At 40.8% G+C, this 25,665-nt stretch overlaps 2 protein-coding genes across 2 annotated transcripts; one reads left to right on the top strand and one right to left on the bottom strand.

Moving 5' to 3' along the window:
• Window positions 1-2,517: 2,517 nt before the first annotated feature.
• On the top strand, window positions 2,518-3,372 carry LOC122453398 (interferon beta-2). The gene has a single exon (XM_043487402.1). The coding sequence runs from the start codon at window positions 2,618-2,620 to the stop codon at window positions 3,176-3,178; it is 561 nt and encodes a 186-aa protein (XP_043343337.1). The 5' UTR covers window positions 2,518-2,617; the 3' UTR covers window positions 3,179-3,372.
• Window positions 3,373-19,674: 16,302 nt separating this feature from the next.
• Window positions 19,675-25,619, bottom strand: LOC122452949 (interferon tau-like). Its single transcript, XM_043486760.1, has 2 exons — window positions 25,599-25,619; window positions 19,675-20,473 (listed from the first exon to the last, which is right to left on the bottom strand). Exons 1-2 carry the CDS (start codon window positions 25,617-25,619, stop codon window positions 20,009-20,011), a joined length of 486 nt encoding a protein of 161 aa, XP_043342695.1. The 3' UTR covers window positions 19,675-20,008.
• Window positions 25,620-25,665: the final 46 nt, after the last annotated feature.

Here is a 25,665-nt window from a genome sequence, read left to right as displayed (position 1 = left end):
AAAAAAAATTAAAAAAAAATAGTCCAATCAATTGGTAGCATTTGCTTCTTTTGTTTGCTTATGAAGTGGTTAAGAAACTTTTGCTAAATAACTATTTGCTCACTAAATGACACTGTGAGTCTCAGTAGGAGGCAGCCTTGGCAGTCTCCTATTGTAGACTCTGTATTCCCTTCTCACTGATGCTGACCACCTCATCACATGCTTACACATTTTTGCTCACTCAGAAGAATTAGTTGGACAAGTTCTTTAATCCTTATGAATGATCAAGATGAAAAAAAAGACAAGCTCAAAGTAACAGAGAAAGCTTCTATTTTGCATTAGTTTCTGCCATCTAATTTGAATCAAATTTCAATTATAGACTTGTACTTCGAGGCCAAAAGTGAAGGTAATTTGTCCTGTCAATGCTATATTAAAAAGGATTAAAGTCTAGAACGTCCCTGGTGGTCCAGTGGTTAAGAATTTGCCTGCCAATGCAGGGGACACAGCTTCCAACCCTGGTCAGGGAAGATAACATATGCTGTGAGGCAACTCAGCCTGCACACCACAACTACTGCGCCCGAGCCCTAGAGTCTGTGCTCGGCAGCGGGAGAAAGCTCCATGGTTCAAAGCCCGAGCACCTCCACTAGAGAGCAGCCCAGGCTTGCTCCAACAGAGGAAGCCCACCTGCTGCAACAAAGACCCAGGCCAGTCACAAATATTAACAAAAATTAACTAGTCTACACTTTATTAAGAACTCCCTAATGTCTCTCCTCCCCCTCCCCACACACTCTGGTTGCGGCAATTTTTTATTTATTTTCTTATTTTTGGCTGTGAGACTTGTGGGATCTTAGTTCTATGATCAGGGATGGAACTCGGGCCCCCTGCCCTGAAAGCATAGAGTCCCAACCAATAGGTCTCTGGGGAATTCCCAGATCTCCTTAGTTTTTTACCTAATGTTCTTTTTCTGTTCTGGGATGTCATTTAGCATGCCCCATTACCTTTAATGGCCACCTCTTCTTAAGCACCTCCGGCTATGACAGTTTCTCAGTAGTAGACTTTTTATGTTATTGTCAATGGTATCATTTTTTAAATGTCATCTTCCAACTTTTAATTGCTCATATAAAGAGAGGTCATTGATTTTTAATATTGATCTTGTTTTCCTACTGCTCCCTCCATCTTGAGCTGTGTTGGTCACCATGGAGCCAACAACCCATGTGGTCAACTGGGCGCTTGACTAGTCCAGCCTGAGCTGTACTATGACTGAAAGTATGTCCTGTATTTTGAAGGCACTATGGAAAAGAAGAATGTACCTATCTCATTAATAAGTTTATACTGGTTTATGTTGAAATGATAACATTTAGATATATTGTGTTAAATAAAATATACTGTTAAAATTAACTATTTTCTTTTTACTCTTTAACTAGTTTCTTTTTACTCTTCTGATGTGGCCTCCAGAAAAATTTAAATCGCACATTCATATAAAAAGAAGTGGTCTTTTAATGTCCTAGCTGCAATCACCATCTGCACTGATTTTGGAGCCCAAGAAAATAAAGTCTGTCACTGTTTCCATTGTTTCCCCATCTATTTGCCATGAAGTGATAATGAGTTTGAACAAACTCCAGTACTGAAGGACAGGGAAACCTGGCATGCTGCATTCCACGGGGTCGCAAAAAGTTGGACCCGACTTAGCGACTAAAAACAACAACAAAGTTGGTAAAGTTATGTGATGTCTTGCTGCTTATGGCTAAGGCCTCCAAAAAGTTCAGATCAACTTACTTTAACATTCTATTTTGCTTTTTATATACATTATTTTTTCTTTTTATTTAAATATATTTATTTTTAATTGAGTGATAATTGCTTTACAATACTGTGTTGGTTTCTGCTATATATTAACATGAAACAGCTAAAGGTATACGTATATCCCCTCCCTCTGGAACCTCCCCCCCCCCCACCCCTCTAGGAACATCACTTTATTTTAGATAGAAAAAAATGTGTCATTTTAAAAATCATTAACTGTATGTTTTTAATCTAAATCATGCATATAACATGTATTTAATTTTCATCGACTTAGTTTAACATTATTCTCTTATAGATAGAAAAAATAAGTGTCTTTTCTAAAATCATAAACTGCAGGTATTATTGTTTGGTAATAGCAGAATTGAGAATTAAACCTAATCTTATGAAAAAGAAAACTCTCTTACAAACAAGGCCCCCTCTCCCCAAATCTCATAATATGAAAAGAGAAAAAGAAAAATCTGTTCCAAATGAAAGAATCCTGTAATAATCTGGTTCAAAAGATTTGGCTCATATTTTTCTTTAACATTCAGCAATTCATTGAAACTTTAAAAAACATTAGAAATTCTCAGTTTGTACATCTTTCTTCCCCGTGATATATGTAAATTGAAATAGCAAGGAGATTAAAGAAAAACAGTTTTGGAGGCAACTAATAATTTAAATGACACAGGAAAACTGAAAGGGAGAATTGAAAGTGGGAAATTCCTCTCAAATAGAAAGAATGGAGGCCAATCCTGTATAAGTAGCCTACACTTAGGGAGGAAGGACATTCACTCTGCAAAGGGTTGAAGACTCAGCTTCAGCATCTACTAGCAGAACAGGTAGCCCTGTGCCTGTTTTCATCATGACCTACCGGTGCCTCCTCCAGATGGCTCTCCTGCTGTGTTTCTCCACCACAGCTCTCTCCATGAACTACAGCTTGCTGCGATTCCAACAAAGGAGGAGCATTGCGGTGTGTCAGAAACTCCTGCGGCAGTTACCTTCAACTCCTCAACATTGCCTCGAGGTCAGGATGGACTTCCAGGTCCCTGAGGAGATGAGGCAAGCACAGCAGTTCCGGAAGGAAGATGCCGTATTGGTCATCTATGAGATGCTCCAGCAGATCTTCAGTATTCTCACCAGAGACTTCTCCAGCACTGGCTGGTCTGAGACCATCGTTGAGGACCTCCTTGTGGAACTCCAAGGGCAGATGGATCATCTGGAGCCAATCCAGAAGGAAATCATGCAGAAGAAAAACTTCACTATGGGAGACATGACCATTCTTCACCTGAAGAAATATTACTTCAACCTTGGGCAGTACCTGAAGTCCATGGAGTACAACAGCTGTGCCTGGACAGTCGTGCGAGTGCAAATACTCACGAACTTTTCTTTCCTGAAGAGCCTAACAGGGTACCTCCGTGACTGAACATCTCCCACCTGTGGCTCTGGGAATGGACAATGTGACTTTGACATGAGACTCTTCAGCCAGCAGAGGCTCTTGAAGTAACTGACAATGCGAACACTGGATTTCAATGGACAGTTAAAGACTGTAAGCTATTTTTAAATTGATTTATTCATTATTTATTTATTTAACCTTTTATATGGGAAATAAATTATTTCTGAAACAAGAGTCAATGTGGCAGTTTTAATGTCAACTTGATTTATGTGACAACACATATTAAAAATTGCAGAGCACCTTGGAGACATTCATTGCAAAACAAGCCTGCAGATTGGTAGAGATTCTGGCCCCTGCCTTTGAGGAATTTAAAACAGAAGGAAGATATGTGGAATGCCCAAGGTATAAGCATACTCTCCATGTACCCATACAGTTTACCTGCTCTTGTCTCCTTCACTTCTTTAAATGCACCAAACAGCTCATGTTGTAGGGCTCCTTGATATGATGTGGTGTGTTTTACTTTCTTTTTTTTAATTGGGCAGAAATGTACATCACCTTACATTTGAGAGTCTTACGAAGTAAGCCTTCTTGATGCCAATAAAATACGGGCAGATTCCATACAGTTTATAAAATTCTTACTAAAGTAAATGAAAAATTCTGACCTTCTAAAGGTCCTTAGTTGCTTGTTGACTCCAAGCCTGATTTCCAACAATGTAGTCCTCAGAAAGAGCTTTCAGGAACATGAGTTAAAAATTACTTAAGACTATCACAGAGACACTAGAAATTGTTAAACATGGTAATTCTCTCAATTAAAAGTAAGTGAAAAGTAATCATGAAAAATATTATCAAGTTTAAATCCATTAAAACTAGAAATGTAAAAGTATATTAAATACTTGTTTTAATACAAAGAAAATTTAGTTTAAATAATGTTTATTAAAATGCTATTGTTAAACAAAATTATATTTTAAATACCTTATATATATTTATTATAAAATTGGAAACGTGAAATATTTTAAAGTAAATATATTAATTAAATATAAAATTATTTAAAAAATAAACTGCTGTGTTTTAAAAATATTCCTATTTTTCAGCTATTCAATACTCAACTCCCACACTTCAAGGCCGAATCCTTGAAAGACACTCTGAAAGTTCCAGAGCATTCCAGGAGCTACTGTTTCCTGGTCACTTGCCCAGGTGGTGGCCACACTCTGTCTCACCCCCAGGAAGTCCCCCCAAACCGTCCCATGGTTATTTTGGCCCCTGGCCACCGTTGAGTTCTCCTCTGTGGGCAACACACTCCCGGGGTCCCATAGCCTGTCCCATGGCCTTGGCTGTTTCTCACGTTGTCCAGAATGGCTCTAAGCCTATAGTCTCACCGATGCCACCTGCTCCTCTTCCTGCTCAAGGCCCTCCCATCTCCCATCGCCCATAGGCTCACCCCCACCGCCGGGTTTAACTTTGTCCACACCGCGGTTCTATGGTCCCATCGCCAGTATTCTCACCGCCTCCGCTGTTTTCCACTTGTCTGCGACGCCCTCTGACTTCCCAGCGCAGACACTCACAGTGTCATCCCACCGCAGGTTCTGCTGTGCGCGCATCGCCTTCGCGCCGACCCATTCCCTACAGGCTCATCGCCGCCGCCAGGTTACACTTTCTTTCAATGCAGTCCCAGTCTCCCATCGCCCAAGGTCTCCTCCCACCGCCGTGTTTCACTTTCTGCACAACGCCTTCCCATCGTGGCTTAGCCAAGCGTCTGTCTCCTCGCCAGTGCCAGGTTCCCCTTTGTGCGCACCGCGCTCGCATCGTCCAGCTGCCAATTGTCTCATCGCGGCCACAGTGTTTCCCACTGCGCGCAACGCCCTCTCAGCGTCCCATGGACAAATGTCTCATCGCCGGTGCTGGCTTTCACTTTGTCCGCACCGCCGTCCACTCTTCTCAAAGCCCAAAGTCTCAAAGCCACCGCCGATTACCCCTTTGTGTCCAGCTCCCGCCCACGGTCTCATCGCCTCTAGGCTCACGGCCGCTGGTTTTCCCTTCATGCACAACAACGCTGTCCTGTCTTCCCATCGCCAGTAGTCCCGACTCCACCGTGGTCTTTCACTTTTCTTCAAAGCTGTGCCACACTCCCACCGCCCAAGGTCTCATCACCACAGCCGGGTTTACCTTGGAGCTCTGCTCTTTCCCACTGTCCCCTAGCAAAGTCTCATTGCAACGGCGGGTCCTCCTGTGCGCGCATCCCCTCCCGTCGGTCCATAAACAACTGTCTCCTCGCTGATCCCCGCGCTCACTTTGTCCTCACGCTGTCAAAGGTCACATGGGCTGTACTCCCATCGCCAGTGCCGGGTATCGCCCTCCCATCGCCAGTGCCGGGTATCGCCCTCCCATCGGCCCAGAGCGGACAGTGTCATCGCGGCCACCACGTTCCACTTTGTGCCCAACGCCCTCCCACAGTCCCACAGCGAATAGTCTCATAGCGACCACTGTGTTCCACTTTGTTCTGCAAACGCTCTCCCATCACCCCACAGCAAATCATCTCCTAGCCCTCGCGGGATTCGACCCATGAGCAACGCTCCAGCAGGGCCCACAGTCAATAGTCTTTTAGCAACCGCGGTCCTTCTGCTCAACGCCCGCCTCCATCGCAGCAGAGCCATAGTGTCATGGCTGCCTCTGTGTTTCACTTGGTGCGCAACGCCCTCCCATTGTTCCACAGCCGATAGTCTCCTGGCCACCACTGGACTCCGCCTTGATTGCAAACGCACGCAGCCACCACCCCCCACCGACCCCACCCCACCCCACCCGATCCCCCGCCCCCAAATCATTAGAGACAGCCAGTACTCTCATGGAGGCACAGCCAATAGTCTCATGGCGGCTACAACCTTTCACTTTGTCAGCAACGCCCCCCACATCCTCCTGTAACCAATTGTCTTCTGCCCGCCCTCTAGAATTCAAAAGTATGAAGTCAAGAGATACGTGGAATAACAGGCAAATTTGGCCTTGGAGTACAAAATGAAGCAGGGCAAACGCTAACAGGGTTTTGCCAAAAGAACGCACTGGTCATAGCAAACACCCTTTGCCAACAACACAAGACAAGACTCTACACATGGACATAACCAGATGGTCAATATTGAAATCAGTTTGATTATATTCTTTGCAGTCAAAGATGGAGAAGCTCTACACAGTCAGCAAAAACAAGACCAGGAGCAGACAGTGGCTCAGATCATGAACTCCTTATTGCCAAAGTGAAGTGTAGTGAAGTCACTCAACCGTGTCCGACTCTTTACCACCGGATATAAATGTAGCCTACCAGGCTCCTCTGTCCATGGAATTTTCCAGATAGGAGTACTGGAGTGGGTTGCCATTTCCTCCTCCAAGGGATCTTCCTGATCCGAGCATCAAACTCAGTCTCCCCCATGGCAGGCAGACACTTTATCATCTGAGCCACCTGGGAAGCCCCAAATTCACCCTTAACATGAAGAAAGTAGGCGAAAATACTAGGTCATTCTGGTATGACCTAAATCAAATCCCTTGCGATTGCACAGTGGAAATGACAAATAGATACAAGGGATTAAATCTGATAGGCAGAGTGCCTGAAGAACGATGGATGGGAAGTTCATGACATTGTACAGCAGGCTGGGATCAAGACCATCCTGAAGAGAAAGAAATGCAAAAAGGCAAAATGGTTGTCTGAAGAGGCCTTACAAATAGCTGAGAAAAGAGAGAATTGAAAGGCAAAGGAGAAAAGGAAAGATATACCCATTGGAATGCAGAGTTCCAAAGGATAGCCAGGACAGAAAAGAAAGCCTTCATCAGAGATCAATGCAAAGAAATAGAGGAAAACAGTAGAATGGGAACCACTAGAGATCTCTTCAAGAATCTTGGTATCTCAGAGATACCAAGGGAACATTTCATGCAGAGATGGGCACAAAAAAGGACAGAAATGGTATGACCCAACAGAAACACAAGATATTAAGAGGTGGCAAAAATACATAGAAGAACTATACAAAAAAGATCTTCATGACCCAGACAACCAGGACAGTATGATCACTCATCTAGAGCCAGACATCCTGGAATGCGAAGTCAAGTGGGCCTTAGGAAGCATCACTACGAACAAAGCTAGTGGATGTGATGGAATTCCAGTTGAGCTATTTAAAATCCTAAAAGATGCTGCTGCTGAAAGAGCCACACTCAATATGCCAGCATATTTGGAAAACTGAGCAGTGGCCACAGGACTGGAAAAGGTCAGTTTTCATTCCAGTCCCAAAGAAAGGCAATGCCAAAGCATGCTCAAACGACTGCACAATTGCACTCATCTCACATGCTAGCAAAATAATGCTCAAAATTCTCCAAGCCAGGCTTCAACGGTACGTGAACCATGAACTTCCAGATGTTCAAGCTGCATCTAGAAAAGGCAGAAGAACCAGAATGGCCAACATTTTTGGATCACAGAAAAGCAAGAGAATTCCAGTAAAACGTGTACTTCTGCTTTATTGATTATGCCAAAGCTATTGACTGTGAAGATCACAACAAACTGTGGAAAATTCTTCAAGAGTTGGGAATACCAGATCACCTGAGAAATCTGTATGCAGGTCAAGAAGAAACAGTTAGAACTGGACATAGAACAATGGACTGGTTCCAAACTGGGAAAAGGAGTACAGCAAGGCTGTATATTGTCACCTGCTTATTTAACTTATATGCAGATTACATCATGTGAAATACTGGGTTGTATGAAGCACAAGCTGGAATCAAGAATGCCAGGAGAAATATTAATAACCTCAGATATGCAGGTGATAACACCCTTATGCAGAAAGTGAAGAAGAATTAAAGAGTCTCTTGATGAACCTGAAAGAGGAGAGTGAAAAAGCTGGCTTAAAACTCAACATTCAAAAAACTAAGATCATGGCATCTCATCCCAAGAGTTCATAGAAAACAGATGGGGAGCAATGGAAACAGTGACAGACTTTATTTTCTTAGACTCCAAAATCACTGCAGATGCTGAGTACAGCCATGAAATTCAAAGACACTTGCTCCTTGGAAGAAAAGCTATGACCAAACTAGACAGTATATTAAAAAGCAAAGACATTACTTTGCCAACAAAGGTCTGTCTAGTCAAAGCAATGGTGTTTCTAGTAGTCGTTCATGGATGTGAGAGTTGACTATAAAGAAACCTGAGTGCCGAAGAACGATTCTTTTGAACTGTGGTGTTGGAGACGACCTTTGAGAGTTCCTTGGACTGCAAGGAGATCGAATCAGTCAATCCTAAAGGAAATCAGTCCTGAATATTCATTGGAGGGACTGATGCTGAAGCCGAAATGCCAGTAATTTGGCCACCCAATGTGAAGAACTGACTCACTGGAAAAGACCCTGATGCTGGGATAGATTGAAGGCAGGAGGAGAAGGGGTGACAGAGGATGAGATGGTTGTATGGCATCACTGACTCGATGGACATGAGTTTGAGCACGCTGTGGGAGTTGGTGATGGACCACGGGAAGCCACGGGTGCTGCAGTCCATGGGGTTGCAAGAAGTCGGACATGACTGAACAACTGAAATGAATGACTGAACGGGGACACAGGTACCTTTTGTTCAGTGGCCTTTTCCATCATCAACATGTGACTCCAAATTGAATGTGGTACTTGAATTACTACACTCGCCAATAAAAGGATGAAGGCTGGGGGCTCACAGGGGATGTTTCCAAATGCCAGGACTACACAGGGCTAGAGCACTTCCTCTCACATTCCATGGCCTGGCTTTATCCTCATGGGAATCTCATTGCAATCAAGTTGTGAAATTATTGGGTGATTAATGCATGAAAGAATACACAGAAGAACTGTACAAAAAAGATCTTCATGACCCAGATAATCACAATGGTGTGATCACTCAACTAGAGCCAAACATCCTGGAATGTGAAGTCAAGTGGGCCTTAGAAAGCATCACTATGAACAAAGCTAGTGGATGTGATGGAATTCCAGTTGAGCTATTTCAAATCCTGAAAGATGATGCTGTGAAAGTGCTGCACTCAATATGTCAGCAAATTTGGAAAACTCAGCAGTGGCCACAGGACTGGAAAAGGTCAGTTTTCATTCCAGTCCCTAAGAAAGGCAATCCCAAAGAATGCTCCAACTACCCCACAATTGCACTCATCTCACACGCTAGTAAAGTAATGCTCACAATTCTCCAATCAGCAATACGTGAACCAAGAACTTCCAGATGTTCAAGCTGGTTTTAGAAAAGGCAGAGGAACCAGAGATCAAATTGCCAATATCCGCTGGATCATCAAAAAAGCAAGAGAGTTCCAGAAAATCATCTATTTCTGCTTTATTGACTACGCCAAAGCCTTTGACGTGTGGATCACAATAAACTGTGGAAAATTCTGAAGGAGAGGGGAATACCAGACCACCTGACCTGCCTCTTGAGAAACCTGTATGCAGGTCAGGAAACAACAGTTAGAACTGGACAGGAAACAACAGACTGGTTCCAAATAGGAAAAGGAATACGTCAAGGCTGTATATTGTCACCCTGCTTATTTAACTTATATGCAGAGTACATCATGAGAAATGCTGGGCTGGAAGAAGCACAAGCTGGAAACAAGATTGCTGGGAGAAATATCGTAACCTCAGATATGCAGATGACACCACCCTTATGGCAGAGAGTGAAGAGGAACTGAAAAGCCTCTTGATGAAAGTGAAAGAGGAGAGTGAAAAAGTTGGCTTAAAGCTTAACATTCAGAAAACTAAGATCATGGCATCTGGTCCCATCACCTCATGGGAAATAGATGGTGAGACAGTGGAAACAGTGTCAGATTTATTTTTTTGGGCTCCAAAATCACTATGGATGGTGACTGCAGCCATGAAATTAAAAGGCGCTTACTCCTTGGAAGGAAAGTTATGACCAACCTAGATAAAATATTAAAAAGCAGAGACACTACTTTGCCAAGAAAGGTCCATCTGGTCAAGGGTATGGTTTTTCCAGTGGTCAGGTATGGATGTGTGAGTTGGACTATGAAGAAAGCTGAGCACTGAAAAATTGATGCTTTTGAACTGTGGTGTTGGAGAAGACTCTTGAGAGACCCTTGGACTGCAAGGAGATCCAACCAGTCCATCCTAAAGGAGATCAGTCCTGGGTGTTCATTGGAAGGACTGATGCTGAAGCTGAAACTCCAATACTTTGGCCACCTCATGCGAAGAGTTGACTCATTGGAAAAGACCCTGATGCTGGGAGTGATTGGGGGCAGGAGAAGAAGGGGGCGACAGAGGATGAGATGGCTGAATGGCATCCCGACTCAATGGGCATGCGTTTGAGTGAACTCAGGGAGTCGGTGATGGACAGGGAGGCCTGGCCTGCTGTGTGATTCATGGGGTCTCAAAGAGTCGGACACGACTGAGCAACCGAACTGAACTGAACTGAATGCATGAAAAATAAAGTCACGGTGTTGACTTTCAAAAATGCACAACATGAAAGTAGAAAGTTTTTTGGGGGGCAAAAATGAGGACTGTAGCCCAGGAGACAGCACATAAGATAGCTCTGAGAAGCTGTTCCAAAGAGGCACATATGTGATTTTGGTGAAGGGAGAGTACATGTAATCCTGTACCTATTTTTTGCAGAAGTTTTCTGCTAGTGTCATGAAGGTTTCTTGGAGTCACAAGAAGCAGTCATCACCATGAAGGATTTTCGTGCTTTTCTAGATATGAGGAGATAGAATAATTGGGTTCATAAAATGGGCTCCTGAAAACATCTAACCCTCTGAAGACTTGTTCTGCCAGTTTTCCCTGCTCACATCATGCCTCACTTCTGCCTTCCACACTGCGTTCCTTTCCAGGGGTGTTAAAAATCAGCAGCTGCAATAGCACATGATTTAATCCTTATAGGTAGATGACAAGTGCCAATGGCACGTACTAGTTTGTACTTGGCAGGGCATGAGGCCACGTTTCACGTTTGCACTATTTGTCCAAATGAAGTTCTGGGTAGAGGTCGAGGGGAACAAGTAATATTCTTGCTTGCACACACTTCATTAAAATACAATCTGACCCAAATGCTTTTCCTCCAAGTTCAGCCTTGGGGATAACGAGAAGAATGCCAGTCATAGTTCACAGTATCATCACCTGTTTGACAAAAACATCCAAGCTGATCCCCAAAGACAATGCCTACAGGAAAATATCCACAATGTAGACAGGTTACTTGCTGTTTCCTTACTACCCGAAGGAGAGAAGAAAAGAATCATCAGGCAATTCCTTGCAAGTACTTGAGGATGACTAAAGAAAAACTGATTAGTGTGTCTTCCATTTGGGTCCACAATCACGAGTCTCATTTGATCTAAATATAGCAAATGGAAAGTTGAACTCAGTCTTCCTGAAAATGATCTTCAAAAAATATCACACACAATTATAAATATATATGCACCCAACATAGGAGCACCACAATATGTAAGGCAAATGCTAACAAGAATGAAGGGGGAAATTAACAATAACACAATAATAGTGGGAGACTTTAATACCCCACTCACACCTATGGACAGATCAACTAAACAGAAAATTAACAAGGAAACAGAAACTTTAAATGACACAATGGTCCAGCTAGATCTAATTGATATCTATAGGACATTTCACCCCAAAACAATCAACTTCACCTTTTTCTCAAGTGCACATGGAACCGTCTCCAGAATAGATCACATCCTGGGCCATAAATCTAGCCTTGGTAAATTAAAAAAATTGAAATCATTCCAGTCATCTTTTCTGACCACAGTGCAGTAAGAATAGATCTCAATTACAGGAAAAAAACTATTAAAAATTCCAACATATGGAGGCTAAATACCATGCTTCTGAATAACGAACAAATCATAGAAGAAATCAAAAAAGAAATCAAAATATGCATAGAAATGAATGAAAATGAAAACACAACAACCCAAAACCTATGGGACACTGTAAAAGCAGTGCTAAGGGGAAGGTTCATAGCAATACAGGCTTACCTCAAGAGACAAGAAAAAAGTCAAATAAATAACCTAACTCTACACCTAAAGCAACTAGAGAAGAAAGAAATGAAGAACCCCAGGGTTAGTAGAAGGAAAGAAATCTTAAAAATTAGGGCAGAAATAAATGCAAAAGAAACAAAAGAGACCATAGCAAAAATCAACAAAGCTAAAAGTTGGTTTTTTGAAAAGGTAAATAAAATTGACATGGCGTTAGCCAGACTCATCAAGAAACAAAAGGAGAGGAACCAAATCAACAAAATTAGAAATGGAAATGGAGAGATCACAACAGACAACGCTGAAATACAAAGGATCATAAGAGACTACTACCAGCAGCTCTATGCCAATAAAATGGACAACTTGGAAGAAATGGACAAATTCTTAGAGAAGCATAACTTTCCAGAACTGAACCAGGAAGAAATACAAGATCTTAACAGACCCATCACAAGCATGGAAATCGACACTGTAATCAGAAATCTTCGAGTAAACAAAAGCCCAGGACCAGATGGCTTCACAGCTGAATTCTACCAAAAATTTAGAGAAGAGCTAACACTTATCTTACTCAAACTCTTCCAGAAAATTGCAGAAGGCAAACTTCCAAACTCATTCTATGTGGCCAGCATCACCCTAATACCAAAAGCAGACAAGGATGCCACAAAAAAAGAAAACTACAGGCCAATATCACTGATGAACATAGATGCAAAAATCCTTAACAAAATTCTAGCAAACAGAATCCAACAACATATTAAAAAGATCATACATCATGACCAAGTGGGCTTTATCCAGGAATGCAAGGATTCTTTAATATCCACAAATCAATCAATGTAATACACCACATTAACAAATTGAAAGATAAAAACCATATGATTATCTCAATAGATGCAGAAAAAGCCTTTGACAAAATTCAACATCCATTTATGATCAAAACTCTCCAGAAAGTAGACATAGAAGGAACATACCTCAACATAATAAAAGCTATATATGACAAACCCACAGCAAACATCATCCTCAAAGGTGAAAAATTGAAAGCAGTTCCCTTAAAGTCAGGAACAAGACAAGGGTGTCCACTCTCACCACTACTATTCAACATAGTTTTGGAAGTGTTGGCCATGGCAATCAGAGCAGAAAAAGAAATAAAAGGAATCCAGATAGGAAAAGAAGAAGTAAAACTCTCACTGTTTGCAGACAATATGATCCTCTACATAGAAAACCCTAAAGACTCTACCAGAAAATTACTAGAGCTAATCAATGAATACAGTAATGTTGCAGGACATAAAATTAACACACAGAAATCCCTTGCATTCCTACATGCTAACAATGAGAAAACAGAAAGAGAAATTAAGGAAACAATACCATTCACCACTGCAACAAAAAGAATAAAATACTTAGGAGTATATCCACCTAAAGAAATGAAAGACCTATATATAGAAAACTATAAAACACTGATGAAAGAAATCAAAGAGGACACAAATAGATGGAGAAATATACCATGTTCATGGATTGGAAGACTCAATATTGTGAAAATGGCTATACTACCCAAAGCCATCTATAGATGCAATGCAATCCCTATCAAGCTACAACAGTATTTTTTTTTAACAGAACTAGAACAAATAATTTCACAATTTGTATGGAAATACAAAAAACCTCAAATAGCCAAAGCAATCTTGAGAAAGAAGTATGGAACTGGAGGAATCAACCTGCCTGACTTCAGGCTCTACTACAAAGCCACAGTCATCAAGACACAAAGACAGAAATATAGATCAATGGAACAGAATAGAAAGCCCAGAGATAGATCCACGTACCTATGGACATCTTATCTTCGACAAAGGAGGCAAGGATATACAATGGAAAAAAGACAACCTCTTTAACAAGTGGTGCTGGGAAAACTGGTCAACCACTTGTAAAAGAATGAAACTAGAACACCTTCTAACACCATACACAAAAATAAACTCAAAATGGATTAAAGATCTAAATGTCAGACCAGAAACTATAAAACTCCTAGAGGAGAACATAGGCAAAACACTCTCTGACATAAATCACAGCAGGATCCTCTATGACCCACCTCCCAGAATATGGGAAATAAAAGCAAAAATAAACAAATGGGACCTAATTAAACTTAAAAGCTTTTACACAACAAAGGAAACGATAAGCAAGGTGAAAAGACAGCCCTCAGAATGGGAGAAAATAACAGCAAACGAAGCAACAGACAAAGGATTAATCTCAAAAATATACAAGCAACTCCTGCAGCTCAATTCCAGAAAAAATAAATGACCCAGTCAAAAAATGGGCCAAAGAACTAAACAGACACTTCTCCAAAGAAGACATACAGATGGCTAACAAACACATGAAAAGATGCTCAACATCACTCATTATCAGAGATATGCAAATCAAAACCACAACGAGGTACCATTACACACCAGTCAGGATGGCTGCTTTCCAAAAGTCTACAAGCAATAAACGCTGGAGAGGGTGTGGAGAAAAGGGAACCCTCTTACACTGTTGGTGGGAATGCAAACTAGTACAGCCACTATGGAGAACAGTGTGGAGATTCCTTAAAAAACTGGACCCATATGACTCATTGCCCCATTGCAATGACCCATATGACCCATTGCCATATGACCCAGCAATCCCACTCCTGGGCATACACACTGAGGAAACTAGATCTGAAAGAGACAGGTGCACCCCAATGTTCATCACAGCACTGTTTATAATTGCCAGGACATGGAAGCAACTTAGATGCCCAACAGCAGACGAATGGATAAGGAAGCTATGGTACATATACACAATGGAATATTACTCAGCCATTAAAAAGAATTCATTTGAATCAGTTCTAATGAGGTGGATGAAACTGGAGCCTATTTTACAGAGTGAAGTAAGCCAGAAAGATAAACACCAATACAGTATACTAACGCATATATATGGAATTTTAAAAGATGGTAACGATAATCCAATATGCAAAACAGAAAAAGAGACACAGATGTAAAGAACAGACTTTGGGACTCAGTGGGAGAAGGCGAGGGTGGGATGTTCTGAGAGAATAGCATTGAAACAAGTATACTATCAAGGGTGAAACAGATCACCAGCCCAGGTTGGATGCATGAGACAAGTGCTCAGGGCTCGTGCACTGTGAAGACCCAGAGGGATGGGATGGGGAGGGAGGCGGGAGGGGGGATCGAGATGGGGAACACATGTAAATCCATGGCTGATTCATGTCAGTGTATGGCAAAAACCACTACAATATTGTAAAGTAATTAGCCTCTAACTAATAAAAATAAATAAAAAAAAAAAAAAAAAAAAAAAAAAAAAAAAAAAAAAAAAAAAAAAAAAAAAAACGAATATCACACACATGCTATGGGCAAGGACCAAAAAAGACTAAAACAAAATTTTTGTATCAATGAAGAGTTAACAGTTAACACTAATTGCAACTTATGAAACACTATATAAAATATGTGACAGATTATTACACTTAGTCTATTAATTACCACTAACAGTCACTTAATTAGTTTTCCTGTTATCCTGCTGATGAGGTAGCATTTATGTTGCAGGAAGTTAAATAATACAGGGTAAGATAGCATTTCAAGTAAACATCTGCTTTTCATCCTTTTATGTTAAAGTGACAACGCCCAGTGTATTCTTATTTAATATAAATTGTACGTGTGTGTATATATATACACGCATATGTTGTTCAGTTGCTAAGTTGTATCCGAGTCTTTGTGACACCATGAACTGCAGTAAGCCAGGCTTCCCTGTCCTTCACCATCTCCCGGACCTTGCTCAAACTCATGTCCATTGAGTCAGTGATGCCAAGCAACCATCTCATCCTCTGTCACCCCCTTCTCCTGCCCTCAGTCTTTCCTAGCATCAGAGTCTTTTTCAATGAATTGCTTTCTTCATGGCAGGTAGCCAAACAATTAAAGCTTCAGCACCAGTCTTTCCAACGAATATTCAGGGTTGATTTCCTTTAGGATTGACTGAATTTATCTCCTTGCTGTCCAAGAGACTCTCAAGAGTGTTCTCCAGCACCACAGTTTGAAAGCACCAATTCTTCAGCACTCAACCCTCTTTATGGTCCAACTCTCACATGCATACAACTACTGGGAAGCCTTCCAGGATCAGATGGAGAGCGTGGTGTGATGAAGTAACCCCTGCCACTTAAATTCTCCTCTCAGAGCTAACTTGGGTCAGCTGCTTTCTTGGTTAAAGCTCCTGGGGCAGCCAACAAAGTAGAAGAGTCTATGTGACACTCAACACAGATTTTCCCGTTGTTTCCTTAGTTGTACATGTACCTGGTTGTAGTTTCAATGTCTTGACAAATAGGTGGAGGAGACATGATGTCAAATGATGGCAATAGCATCATCATCATTCAAAAAGATTTCGACTCCCAGGATGAGAACTGTCTTCAGAGCAAGTTGACAAGCTAGATAAGAATAACAGACGCATTGCTATATCCTCATATGCTTCACCTTAAAGTGAGAATTGTTTAATTCAAGTTGACTAGGGCCTTATTGAACACAGGACTCCAAAACTTTTCAAGTCATCACATTTGGAATACATGGCACTCATTTTGCAAACTGCATCCAACTTACCATCATTCTCAGTGCTTTCACAATTAACATATTTTTATTTTCTTGAATAAGGAGTCAGTTTATTTTCATTTAACTTTTAGACATTCCCCTCTGTTTATACTTGAACATAACTTCACAAGCATCTCTATTCTTACCATGTGTCTTCTGAACCTTTACTATGTTGACTGAAAGCAACAGTCCTAATAAGAACTAGAAGTGAACTGTCACATCCGTGGAGGTTTGTAAGCTTTCCTATTTTTTTGGCTGTGACAGCCACATGGCTTATGAGACCTTTATTCCCTGACTGGGGATTGAACCCAGACCCACGGCAGTGAAAGTACTGAATCCTAACCATTGAATGGACAAGGAAGTCTCAAATCAAATTTTGCAGTTTTAGGTTTTCAGTTTTTCACTCAAGTATTCAGAGAAACTCTAAATTGCTTTAACATTATATATTTGTTCTAAATAAATGACTGTTGGAGAACTGAAGGGAATATGACAAGGGTCAAGAAACATGTAAATGTCACTTTAAAAGTAACACATAAATCCAATACATTTGAGACCCAAACTGATAAAGGTTAAAATAATAAATATTAATAGAATCTGCTTAAACATAAAAGAAACTGTTGATTTATTTAAAACACAAACTTCACAATAACTTGCAAGAGGAAAAAATCCTAAAATCTAATAATACTAAATACTTAAAACCAAAATTGGACAACACAGAGGCAGGCCAAAAAAGCAAGAGAGTATAATGAAGAAAATAATTAGAGGTAGCAATTTAATGTAAACCAGATCTTTGTCATTAATATAATATTGATATCCTTGAGAAATTTAAAAAACCACATTAAATGTGAGAAAGTAGGTCAATATATATAAGAAACAAATTGAATTTATAGTTAAATATAAAAACATTTGAACTAAATTTCAATAGTATAAAACAATGAGTAAAGAACATAACATTATATAGCAGTGTGAACAGAAATATGGTAGCACTGAAATTTTACCTAAACGCTGTGCTTGCGAGCTAAGCTGCTTCAGTCATGTCTGACTCTCTGTGACTCTATGGACCATAGGCTGCCAGGCTCTTCTGTCCATGGAGATTCTCCAGGTAAGAATACTGGAGTGGGTTGCCATGCCCTCCTCCAGGGGATCTTCCTGACCCAGGGATCAAACTGGTGTCTTCTCTGTCTCCTGCATTGGCAGGCAGGTTCTCTACCATTAGTGCTGCCTGGGAAGCCCAGTATGATGCTATTAGTCTGTAAAAGCCCATATAGAAAAGTAATAAAGAGAAGATTTCAAAATATGATTTAGAAGAGGAAATTAGTGATCAACACTCTTGAGCCCTTAACCTAGATTAGGAAATATAATTGTTACAAATATTTATGAAAATTATCATACATTAGACTTACACAGAAAATATCCATAATTCTTTTAGGGCAAAAATATGTGTATAAGTTGTGTGCTCAGATCACAATGCCTGCAATCAAAGTAATTTAAATAATAATTTAAAATAATTTTAAAGTATCATTTAGAGATCTAACATCATCCTGATAAATTATGACAAGTTAAAATTAAAACATAAAATGAGAAATTTAGTAAGAAATGGAAATTAAATCACTATTCTTCAAATTTGCAGGAAAAAAGTTGCACACTGAGATGAATTCATATCCTTGAAACATGAATTGGAAATAGATTGGCCTCATTTATTAAAGTTAACAAGAATATTCATATAACATTAATAGAACTAGTATAAGAAAATACCTGTCAAATGCCCACTTCTGAATCACCATGATTTGACTGTCATTCTCTAGAATAAAATTAGATTTTGTAAAAACAGTGGCTAATTTTAGTTCATAACTCAAATAATCATCATCCAAGTGCTTCTCCTCAGAGCAATCACCATGCACGCAGCAGATGTGCTTATCACACAGCATATTAAAAGGACTACAACAGAGAATATTTTAACAATATATACTAAAAAGGTTAAGATTTCATAAAATTCATCTTGCTGTTTCACTAAGGATCTTCTTAAGTGAAACGGTAGTGTTTTCAAACTTCAAGCAAATTATACATAAAAACATGGCAATTAAACAGTGTCATAAAAACATGACACTGAGGTGCCAGTGCTTTGATCAACACTAAGGCACCAGCACTCATACCCAGCATTGTATTTGCACCACCAATAGTTGTTAATGCGGTGAAAATGACAAAGAAGGTCTGGCTATCATTACAGTAACCATTTTACCTCACGAATCCCTGTAGAGTGTCCCGGGGATCTGCAGGGGCCCACAGGCTGCACTTTGAGAACTGCTGGTTTCATGAATTTCCCTGCACCTGCTCTGGTCAGAGTTGCTCTGCAGCTTTAAAATCTTCAGTAATTTCCTTGGTTCTTAAGATAAAATCTAACATCATTCAAAAGTCTGTCACTGGGCCCTTTTCCGTACCTCCAGGGTCATTCCCGGCCATACTCTCCATGCATCAGTACAGTCTACCGACTCTGGTCTTGTTCACTTCTTTAAAAGTTCCCAGAGCCATTCCTGCTGCAGGGACCCTCTGTACACTCTGCTTTGTTTTGTACTTTTAAGTTATGTTTTGTTTTTTTTTTTTCTGGGAAAGTTTGCTCTTCACGAGATACTGAACAGATTGCTACTCACTCTTCAAGTCTCATACTTCAGATTACTTCCCTGGGGAGACTGAAGGTGGTCTGAATGAGCATCCCAGGAAAGTCATTGCCATCAGCCCCTTTTACTTCTCCTGTGGAGCCCAAGGCCCAAATGTAAATACCTAATTATAACAACTTCTTTCATGGCAATGTTCTCACTCCAGTGTAGCTCTGTAAGGTCAGGGCCTCTGCCTCTCATACTCAAGACTCCCTCCACAAGGCCAACAAGTAAGGAATTAACTGCACAACATTCTTCTCCACATATTTTGCATCATTAGGACTTTAGGAAAGGTTTCAAAAGAAACAGAAAGAAACATGTCTTCAAATAAATTTCATGAGTCAAAAAAGGTAGATTTTTATTAAAGAAAATTATATATTCTTACATTATAAATAGAACATATAACTGCAAATACCATAAAAATTAATTACTATAAATAAATGAATTTACATTCACACAAAAACATGTTATTGCATAAGATTCAGCCACAGGGTATCAGATATAGTTCCTCTAATTCTAAAAGCAATTGGATATCAATATTCCCAATATTAGTGCTGATACCAAACGTCACTCAAACTAATTCATAGCAAAGGCAGAAATCACAGTTCTGGAAATGACTGAACAATGAAGAATCTGAGCGAGAACACGAGTCACTGAGAATTAGCTTCCTTCTTACTTCCTGAGTTTTCTTAGGAACTTGTTAACACAGAGAAATTGGCTCGTGATTTCCACTCTGACGATTTCCCAGGTGGAGTCGCTGTATTCCTTCTCTTGCAGGTAGACATGGATGCCCTGGAAGTACCTCTTCACGGCCAGTGTGGGGCCCGTCCTTCCCAGAGCAGAGTCTTCCTCTCCCATCACCTGCCCCAGGCAGGCATCCAGGTCATCCAGCTGCTGAAGGAGTCCAGTGAGGAGCTGCTCCAGGAGGATGGTGTCCCAGGCAGCAGAGGAGCGCTCTGTGTGGAAGAGGTTGAAGCTCTGCTGGAGCATCTCCTGGAGCACAGAGAAGGCCTGGGCCTCCTGGAGCTGGCCACCACTCTTCTGCTCCTGAGGGAAGCTGAAGTCTATCCTGTACCCCAGGCAGGAAAGAGAGAGATTGCCCTTATTTGATCTACATGTTGAAGGTCTCCTGCTTTTCTAAGTAAGGCTCTGAGGCAGGTCATGGACTCAGAGGCGGAGATGTGGTTAGAGATGAGTATCGTCAGTGTCATCATTGAGGAGATGAAGAACCATTGGTCAGTTCCACAAGGAAGCGTTCCAGTTGAGATGAGCGATTGCAAACTTGGTTTCACCTCCATTTCATTGAAGGATCGCCTCTTATATATTAAATCCCCAAATTTTCATATCCTAAATTTTCCCAGATCTGTGTACTACCTGATTTGGGGCTTCCCTGTCACTTCAAGAGCCTGGAAAGCTGTCATGAGTTTCCACTCTTCTGTATCCTTACAGTTAAAGGAAAATGTATTCATTAAAAAAGTAGATGTTCTAATTCAACAGAATGCTTATCATCTCAGTAACTTTGAACTAATGATATATTAATAGTTATTGGATCTCTCTTCCTGATGCTAAGATCAACTTTTAAGGAAACTTTTTTAGATTTCCTTTTTAAATTTTCTTTTGCCTGCCTCTTCATATTCCTCTTGAAAGAGCCCATCAGATGCGAAAAACACCGGAGCTTTACATGTGTGGACCTACCTTATTCTGTGCAGCAGAACTTTTAATTTGTCAAAGTTGGTTTTATTTACTCTCCATAATTGATAAAATTACTAAACATTAAGTACCAAAAATTTGCTGAGTTTGTTACAGAGTCCAAGTTGTTCTGCTTGCTGCAACGTAAATCAATGAATCCAAGACGAGGTGTGGGGATCTGGACGGGACTTTATTCCGGTCTGGCTGACTGAGAAGATGGAAGGCTAATGCCTCAAAATAACCATTTTGTCCGGACCTGAATGTCAGATTCTTTTATGAATGAGAGATTGGGGGGAGGTGAAGAAACAAAGAAAAGGACCTTTTAATTCCTGTAAATATCTCCCAGAATGTTTAGTAAGCCTCAGGTAGGGGCATATGTTAATTGAACTTCCTTACAATCATTTCATGGGTGTGTGAAATGGAATATCTCATGTCATGTCAGCAAACAAAGATGTCACACCTATCTGTGATTCTGCCCTTCCCAAATGTGAATTTCTGGGCCGCCTGGTAAGTAGCCAAGTAGGGCGCCTGTGCCCTTGCCACACCCAGAGTCACAGTCCCACAGTCCGTCACAGGTGAGCGGTGTCAGGTGATCTCCCTGAGGCAGGCCACTATGGCTGTTTCAGTTCAGTTCGGTTCAGTTCAGTCACTCAGTCATGTCCGACTCTGCGACCCCATGGACTGTAGCACGCCAGGCCTCCCTGTCCATCACCAACTCCTGGAATCTACCCAAACTTATGTCCTTTGAGTCAGTGATGCCTTCCAACCATCTCATCCTCTGTCGTCCCCTTCTCCTCCTACCCTCAATCTTTCCCAGCATCAGGGTCTTTTCAAAGGAGAAGGCTCTTCGCATCAGGTGGCCAAAGTATTGGAGTTTCAGCTTCAACATCAGTCCATCCAATGAACACTTAGGACTGATCTCCTTTTAGATGGATTGGTTGGATCTCCTTGCAGTCCAAGGGACTCTCAAAAGTCTTCTCCAATAACACAAAGAGTTAAAGTCATAGAAGCAGATCCAGTGTAAATTCAAAGTTAACCCTTCCCAGTTACAAGCTCAGACTATACCAGGTGATTCATTTCACTTCAGTTCAGTTCAGTTGCTCAGTCATGTCCGACTCTTTGCAACCCCATGGACTGCAGCACCCCAGGCCTCCCTGTCCATCACCAACTCCCGGAGTTTATTCAGACTCATGTCCATTGAGTCAGGGATGCCATCCAGCCATCTCATCCTCTGTCACCCCCTTCTCCTCCCACTTTCAATCTTTCCCAGCATCAGGGTCTTTTCCAATGAGTCAGTTCTTTGCATCAGGTGGCCAAAGTATTGGAGTTTCAGCTTAGGCATCAGTCCTTTCAATGAATAATCAGGACTGATTTCCTTTAAGAAGGACTGGTTGGATATCCTTGCTGTCCAAGGGACTCTAAGAGGCTTCTCCAATCCCACAGTTCAAAAGCATCAATTTTTTGGCACTCAGCTTTCTTTATAGTCCAACTCTCGCATCACACATGACTGCTAGAGAAACCATCGCTTTGACTAGACAGACCTTTGTTGGCAAATTAATGTCTTTGCTTTTAATATGCTGTCTAGGTTGGTCATAACTCTCCTTCCAAGGAGCAAGTGTCTTTTAATTTCATGGCTGCAGTCCACATCTGCACTGATTTTGGAGCCCCCCAAAATAAAGTCTGTCACTGTTTCTCCATCTATTTGCCATGAAGTGATGGGACCAAATGCCATGATCTTAGTTTTCTGAATGTTGAGTTTTATGCCAACGTTTTCACTGTCCTCTTTCAGATGATCAATCCTCCAAAATTCACTTTCAAGAAAATAAAGTGTAACCACCGCTCCCTCCAAGTGCTCAGGTGTTTAGGGTGTGTCTTTGCTGCTTTTCGGCAGTGTAAGTCTAGTCAGAGATAAAGAGAGAGAGTTAGGCAGTCAGGCAGGAAAAGGGAAATTTACTAGAGGGAAAGGAGAGGGTGACTGGCCCTTTTGGAGAACCAGCTTCCTCCCTTTCTGGCAATATCCTACTTATACCCCAGCAATGAAAAAATTTTCTGAAGGGATGGTTAATTTTTCACCTGTAGTTGAGTCCTGTGGTCATGTAGCTGGAGGTCTAGAATCTGGTGGTCTTGTAGCTTTGAGGAGATAGGCACCAGTGAGAAAAAAGAATGCCATTTGGGCAATTTGGTCAGTCTCACAGATCACTGTGATTTTATTCTCTGTTTGCAAGGTTGACATAATGAGCCATCTCATCAATGAGACCCCATGTCGGCCCTATCAGGCAGCCTCTCTGTATTAGTCCAGGTAATTGTCCTTGCTATGTCTAAGCAACCCACTTTTCTTTGCCACTTTTATGTAATATTCATATTGTTACTTCTTCTTTGTCATTTGTATTTCACTTTGTAAAAGCTGTCCTAATGCTTCTGCAATTTTTTATATTTCAATTTTGAGGTTTGTTGCAAAAATAAAGAAAGAGAAAATGTAAGTGAAAAGAAGAAGAAATGTATTTCTTCTGTGATTTTTCAAGATATCAAAGCTTTCCACTCTCATTGTACATTCTTAGAAAGTAAAAGTAAGCAGTGAATGAAAAAGTAATGCACAAAGGTAAAAGGAAAGTAAACAATGTAATTGAAAACAACTATAGTGACATCTTCTCTGTTTAAATGACAAAATGTCCCCTAACTACAAAAATGGGGATGAAGAGTTCTACAGAGTGACAGATTTCAGACCACCCCATGTGAGACTGCTTAGCCGCAGACAGAGCCAGAGGACAGTAGCAGGCTCTTAGGCAGACTGTTACCTAAGAGGCTAGTTATCAGCTTTGCTAAATCCCAGTATCTATTTATTTATTTTAATTTGTCTGTTTACATTTCTCACTCTTCATGGATGTTATCTGATTCTGAGGATATAGACCTATTAACTCACCATGAAAGAGACTGAGTTACAGATTGGACAATCATTTTATTCATATGTGAGAGGTCAGCTGGTACCTGGAAGCTACTAGGTAGAAGTGATTTGGACAGGACATCATGTTCACAAAAGAGATGAGATTAGATGTAATAATGTTGACCAGTGAGCTGAGAATTAAAGGAAGGGAAGCAGGTCATCTCAGGGAAATTCGATCCAGTTTCCATAGCTGGACGTGGGAATTTTCCCCCTCATGGGAACGGCTAACAGATACTGAATGCTTATATACTTTGTCCAGGCATGGTCAGAAGCACGCTACATCATTCAAGCTTCACAACAATCCAGGGAAACAAATATGATTATCATTTCCACACAAGAGGAAAACCAGGGTGCTGAAGGTCACATAGCCAGTGCAGGATGGAGCTGGGACATCAACCTAGGCAATTTTTCCCCCGTGTCCACTGTCTCAAGCACTGGACCGAGCTGTCTGCTCTGACAAAGTGCTTCCTATCTTAGAGGAATTTAGTAAGCTCTTCCTCTCCAGTTCCTATTCTTCTTTGTCACAAAAGTGTCGTTTGTTCATTCCAGGAACATTATAATCATTACACTACAATTGAAGAGGACACAGTTCCCATTGCACTTGCTAACTTCCAGTTCCATGGACAGAGGAGCCTTGTAGGCTATAGTCCATGGGGTCGCAAAGAGTCGAAGGACAGGCACCTTCCTGGATACTCCACATGTACCGTTACTGCGTTTAGGGAGCTTACAATCAATCAGGGCAGTCAAATGTTACATAATTAGATGGATTCCTTAATTACAAGATACACAGGGTAGCTAAAGGAGACTGCTTAAGGTTAATGAGGAATAACATGGAGGCTGAAAAGTACAGTGGTCAAGTACCACTTGTGCAGTTAATCCTGACTGTTAGCAAGTTAAGTAATCTGAGTTTTCAGTTTCCTTATTTGCAAACATGTCAGTAACTATAGTAATGATCTCATAGGGAAGTTGAGAAAATTAATGTAATGTTTACTAAAAACACTTTGCTGAGAGGATGCATGTAAAATTTTCTGTCATTAACATTATTAAAAATTATCTGTACCTTACAGAATTGGTAAAGACAGGTCATTACAAGGGTTGAATGTAATTGCAACCTCAGTATCCCTGAGTGTATGGTAGGTTATCACTTCCCAGTGAAATATTTAAGGGGATGAGATTATCTGGACTATCACACAATGACTGAGGCAAAGTTTCCTGTGAAATATTGTAGTGGTAGAGGAGAAAGAGAAATAAACAAAGGCAAAATTGAATTTTTTAGGACAACTGGCACCTAAAAAATTGCCTTGTGGATTATAGTTGCAACATAATTCATTTTTAACAAGTAATATCAGTGATATTGTTCCCTATAATGTCTCCAGTGAGATTAAGGCCTATTCAGGTGATATCATAAAGGTACATACACAACTGAATTTTTTTTTAAGAAGGGAGAAAAGGGTAAATAAGGAAAAACTGAGAAAAATCAAAAGCTTCTTTTATAAGCTCTTTTTATGCTGAATATCTTAGTGACTTAGAAAAGCCACCATATATATATTATATGAATATTTCTGCCTTCTCTGAATTTCACCAGACTCTTCTCCTAGGAATAACTAAGGAGGCATGAGAAGCAGGCTATACAGCTGTGTAGATATCAACCATAGCGGCACGCATGATGTGCCCACTCCAGGCAATCATGGCAAAAATG

The sequence above is a fragment of the Cervus canadensis genome, chromosome 14 (genome assembly GCF_019320065.1).
Source record: "Cervus canadensis isolate Bull #8, Minnesota chromosome 14, ASM1932006v1, whole genome shotgun sequence".
In the NCBI taxonomy this organism is placed as follows: Eukaryota; Metazoa; Chordata; class Mammalia; order Artiodactyla; family Cervidae; genus Cervus; species Cervus canadensis.
The sequence above is the reverse complement of the archived record's forward strand: the minus strand, read 5'-3'. Positions and strand labels throughout refer to the sequence as shown.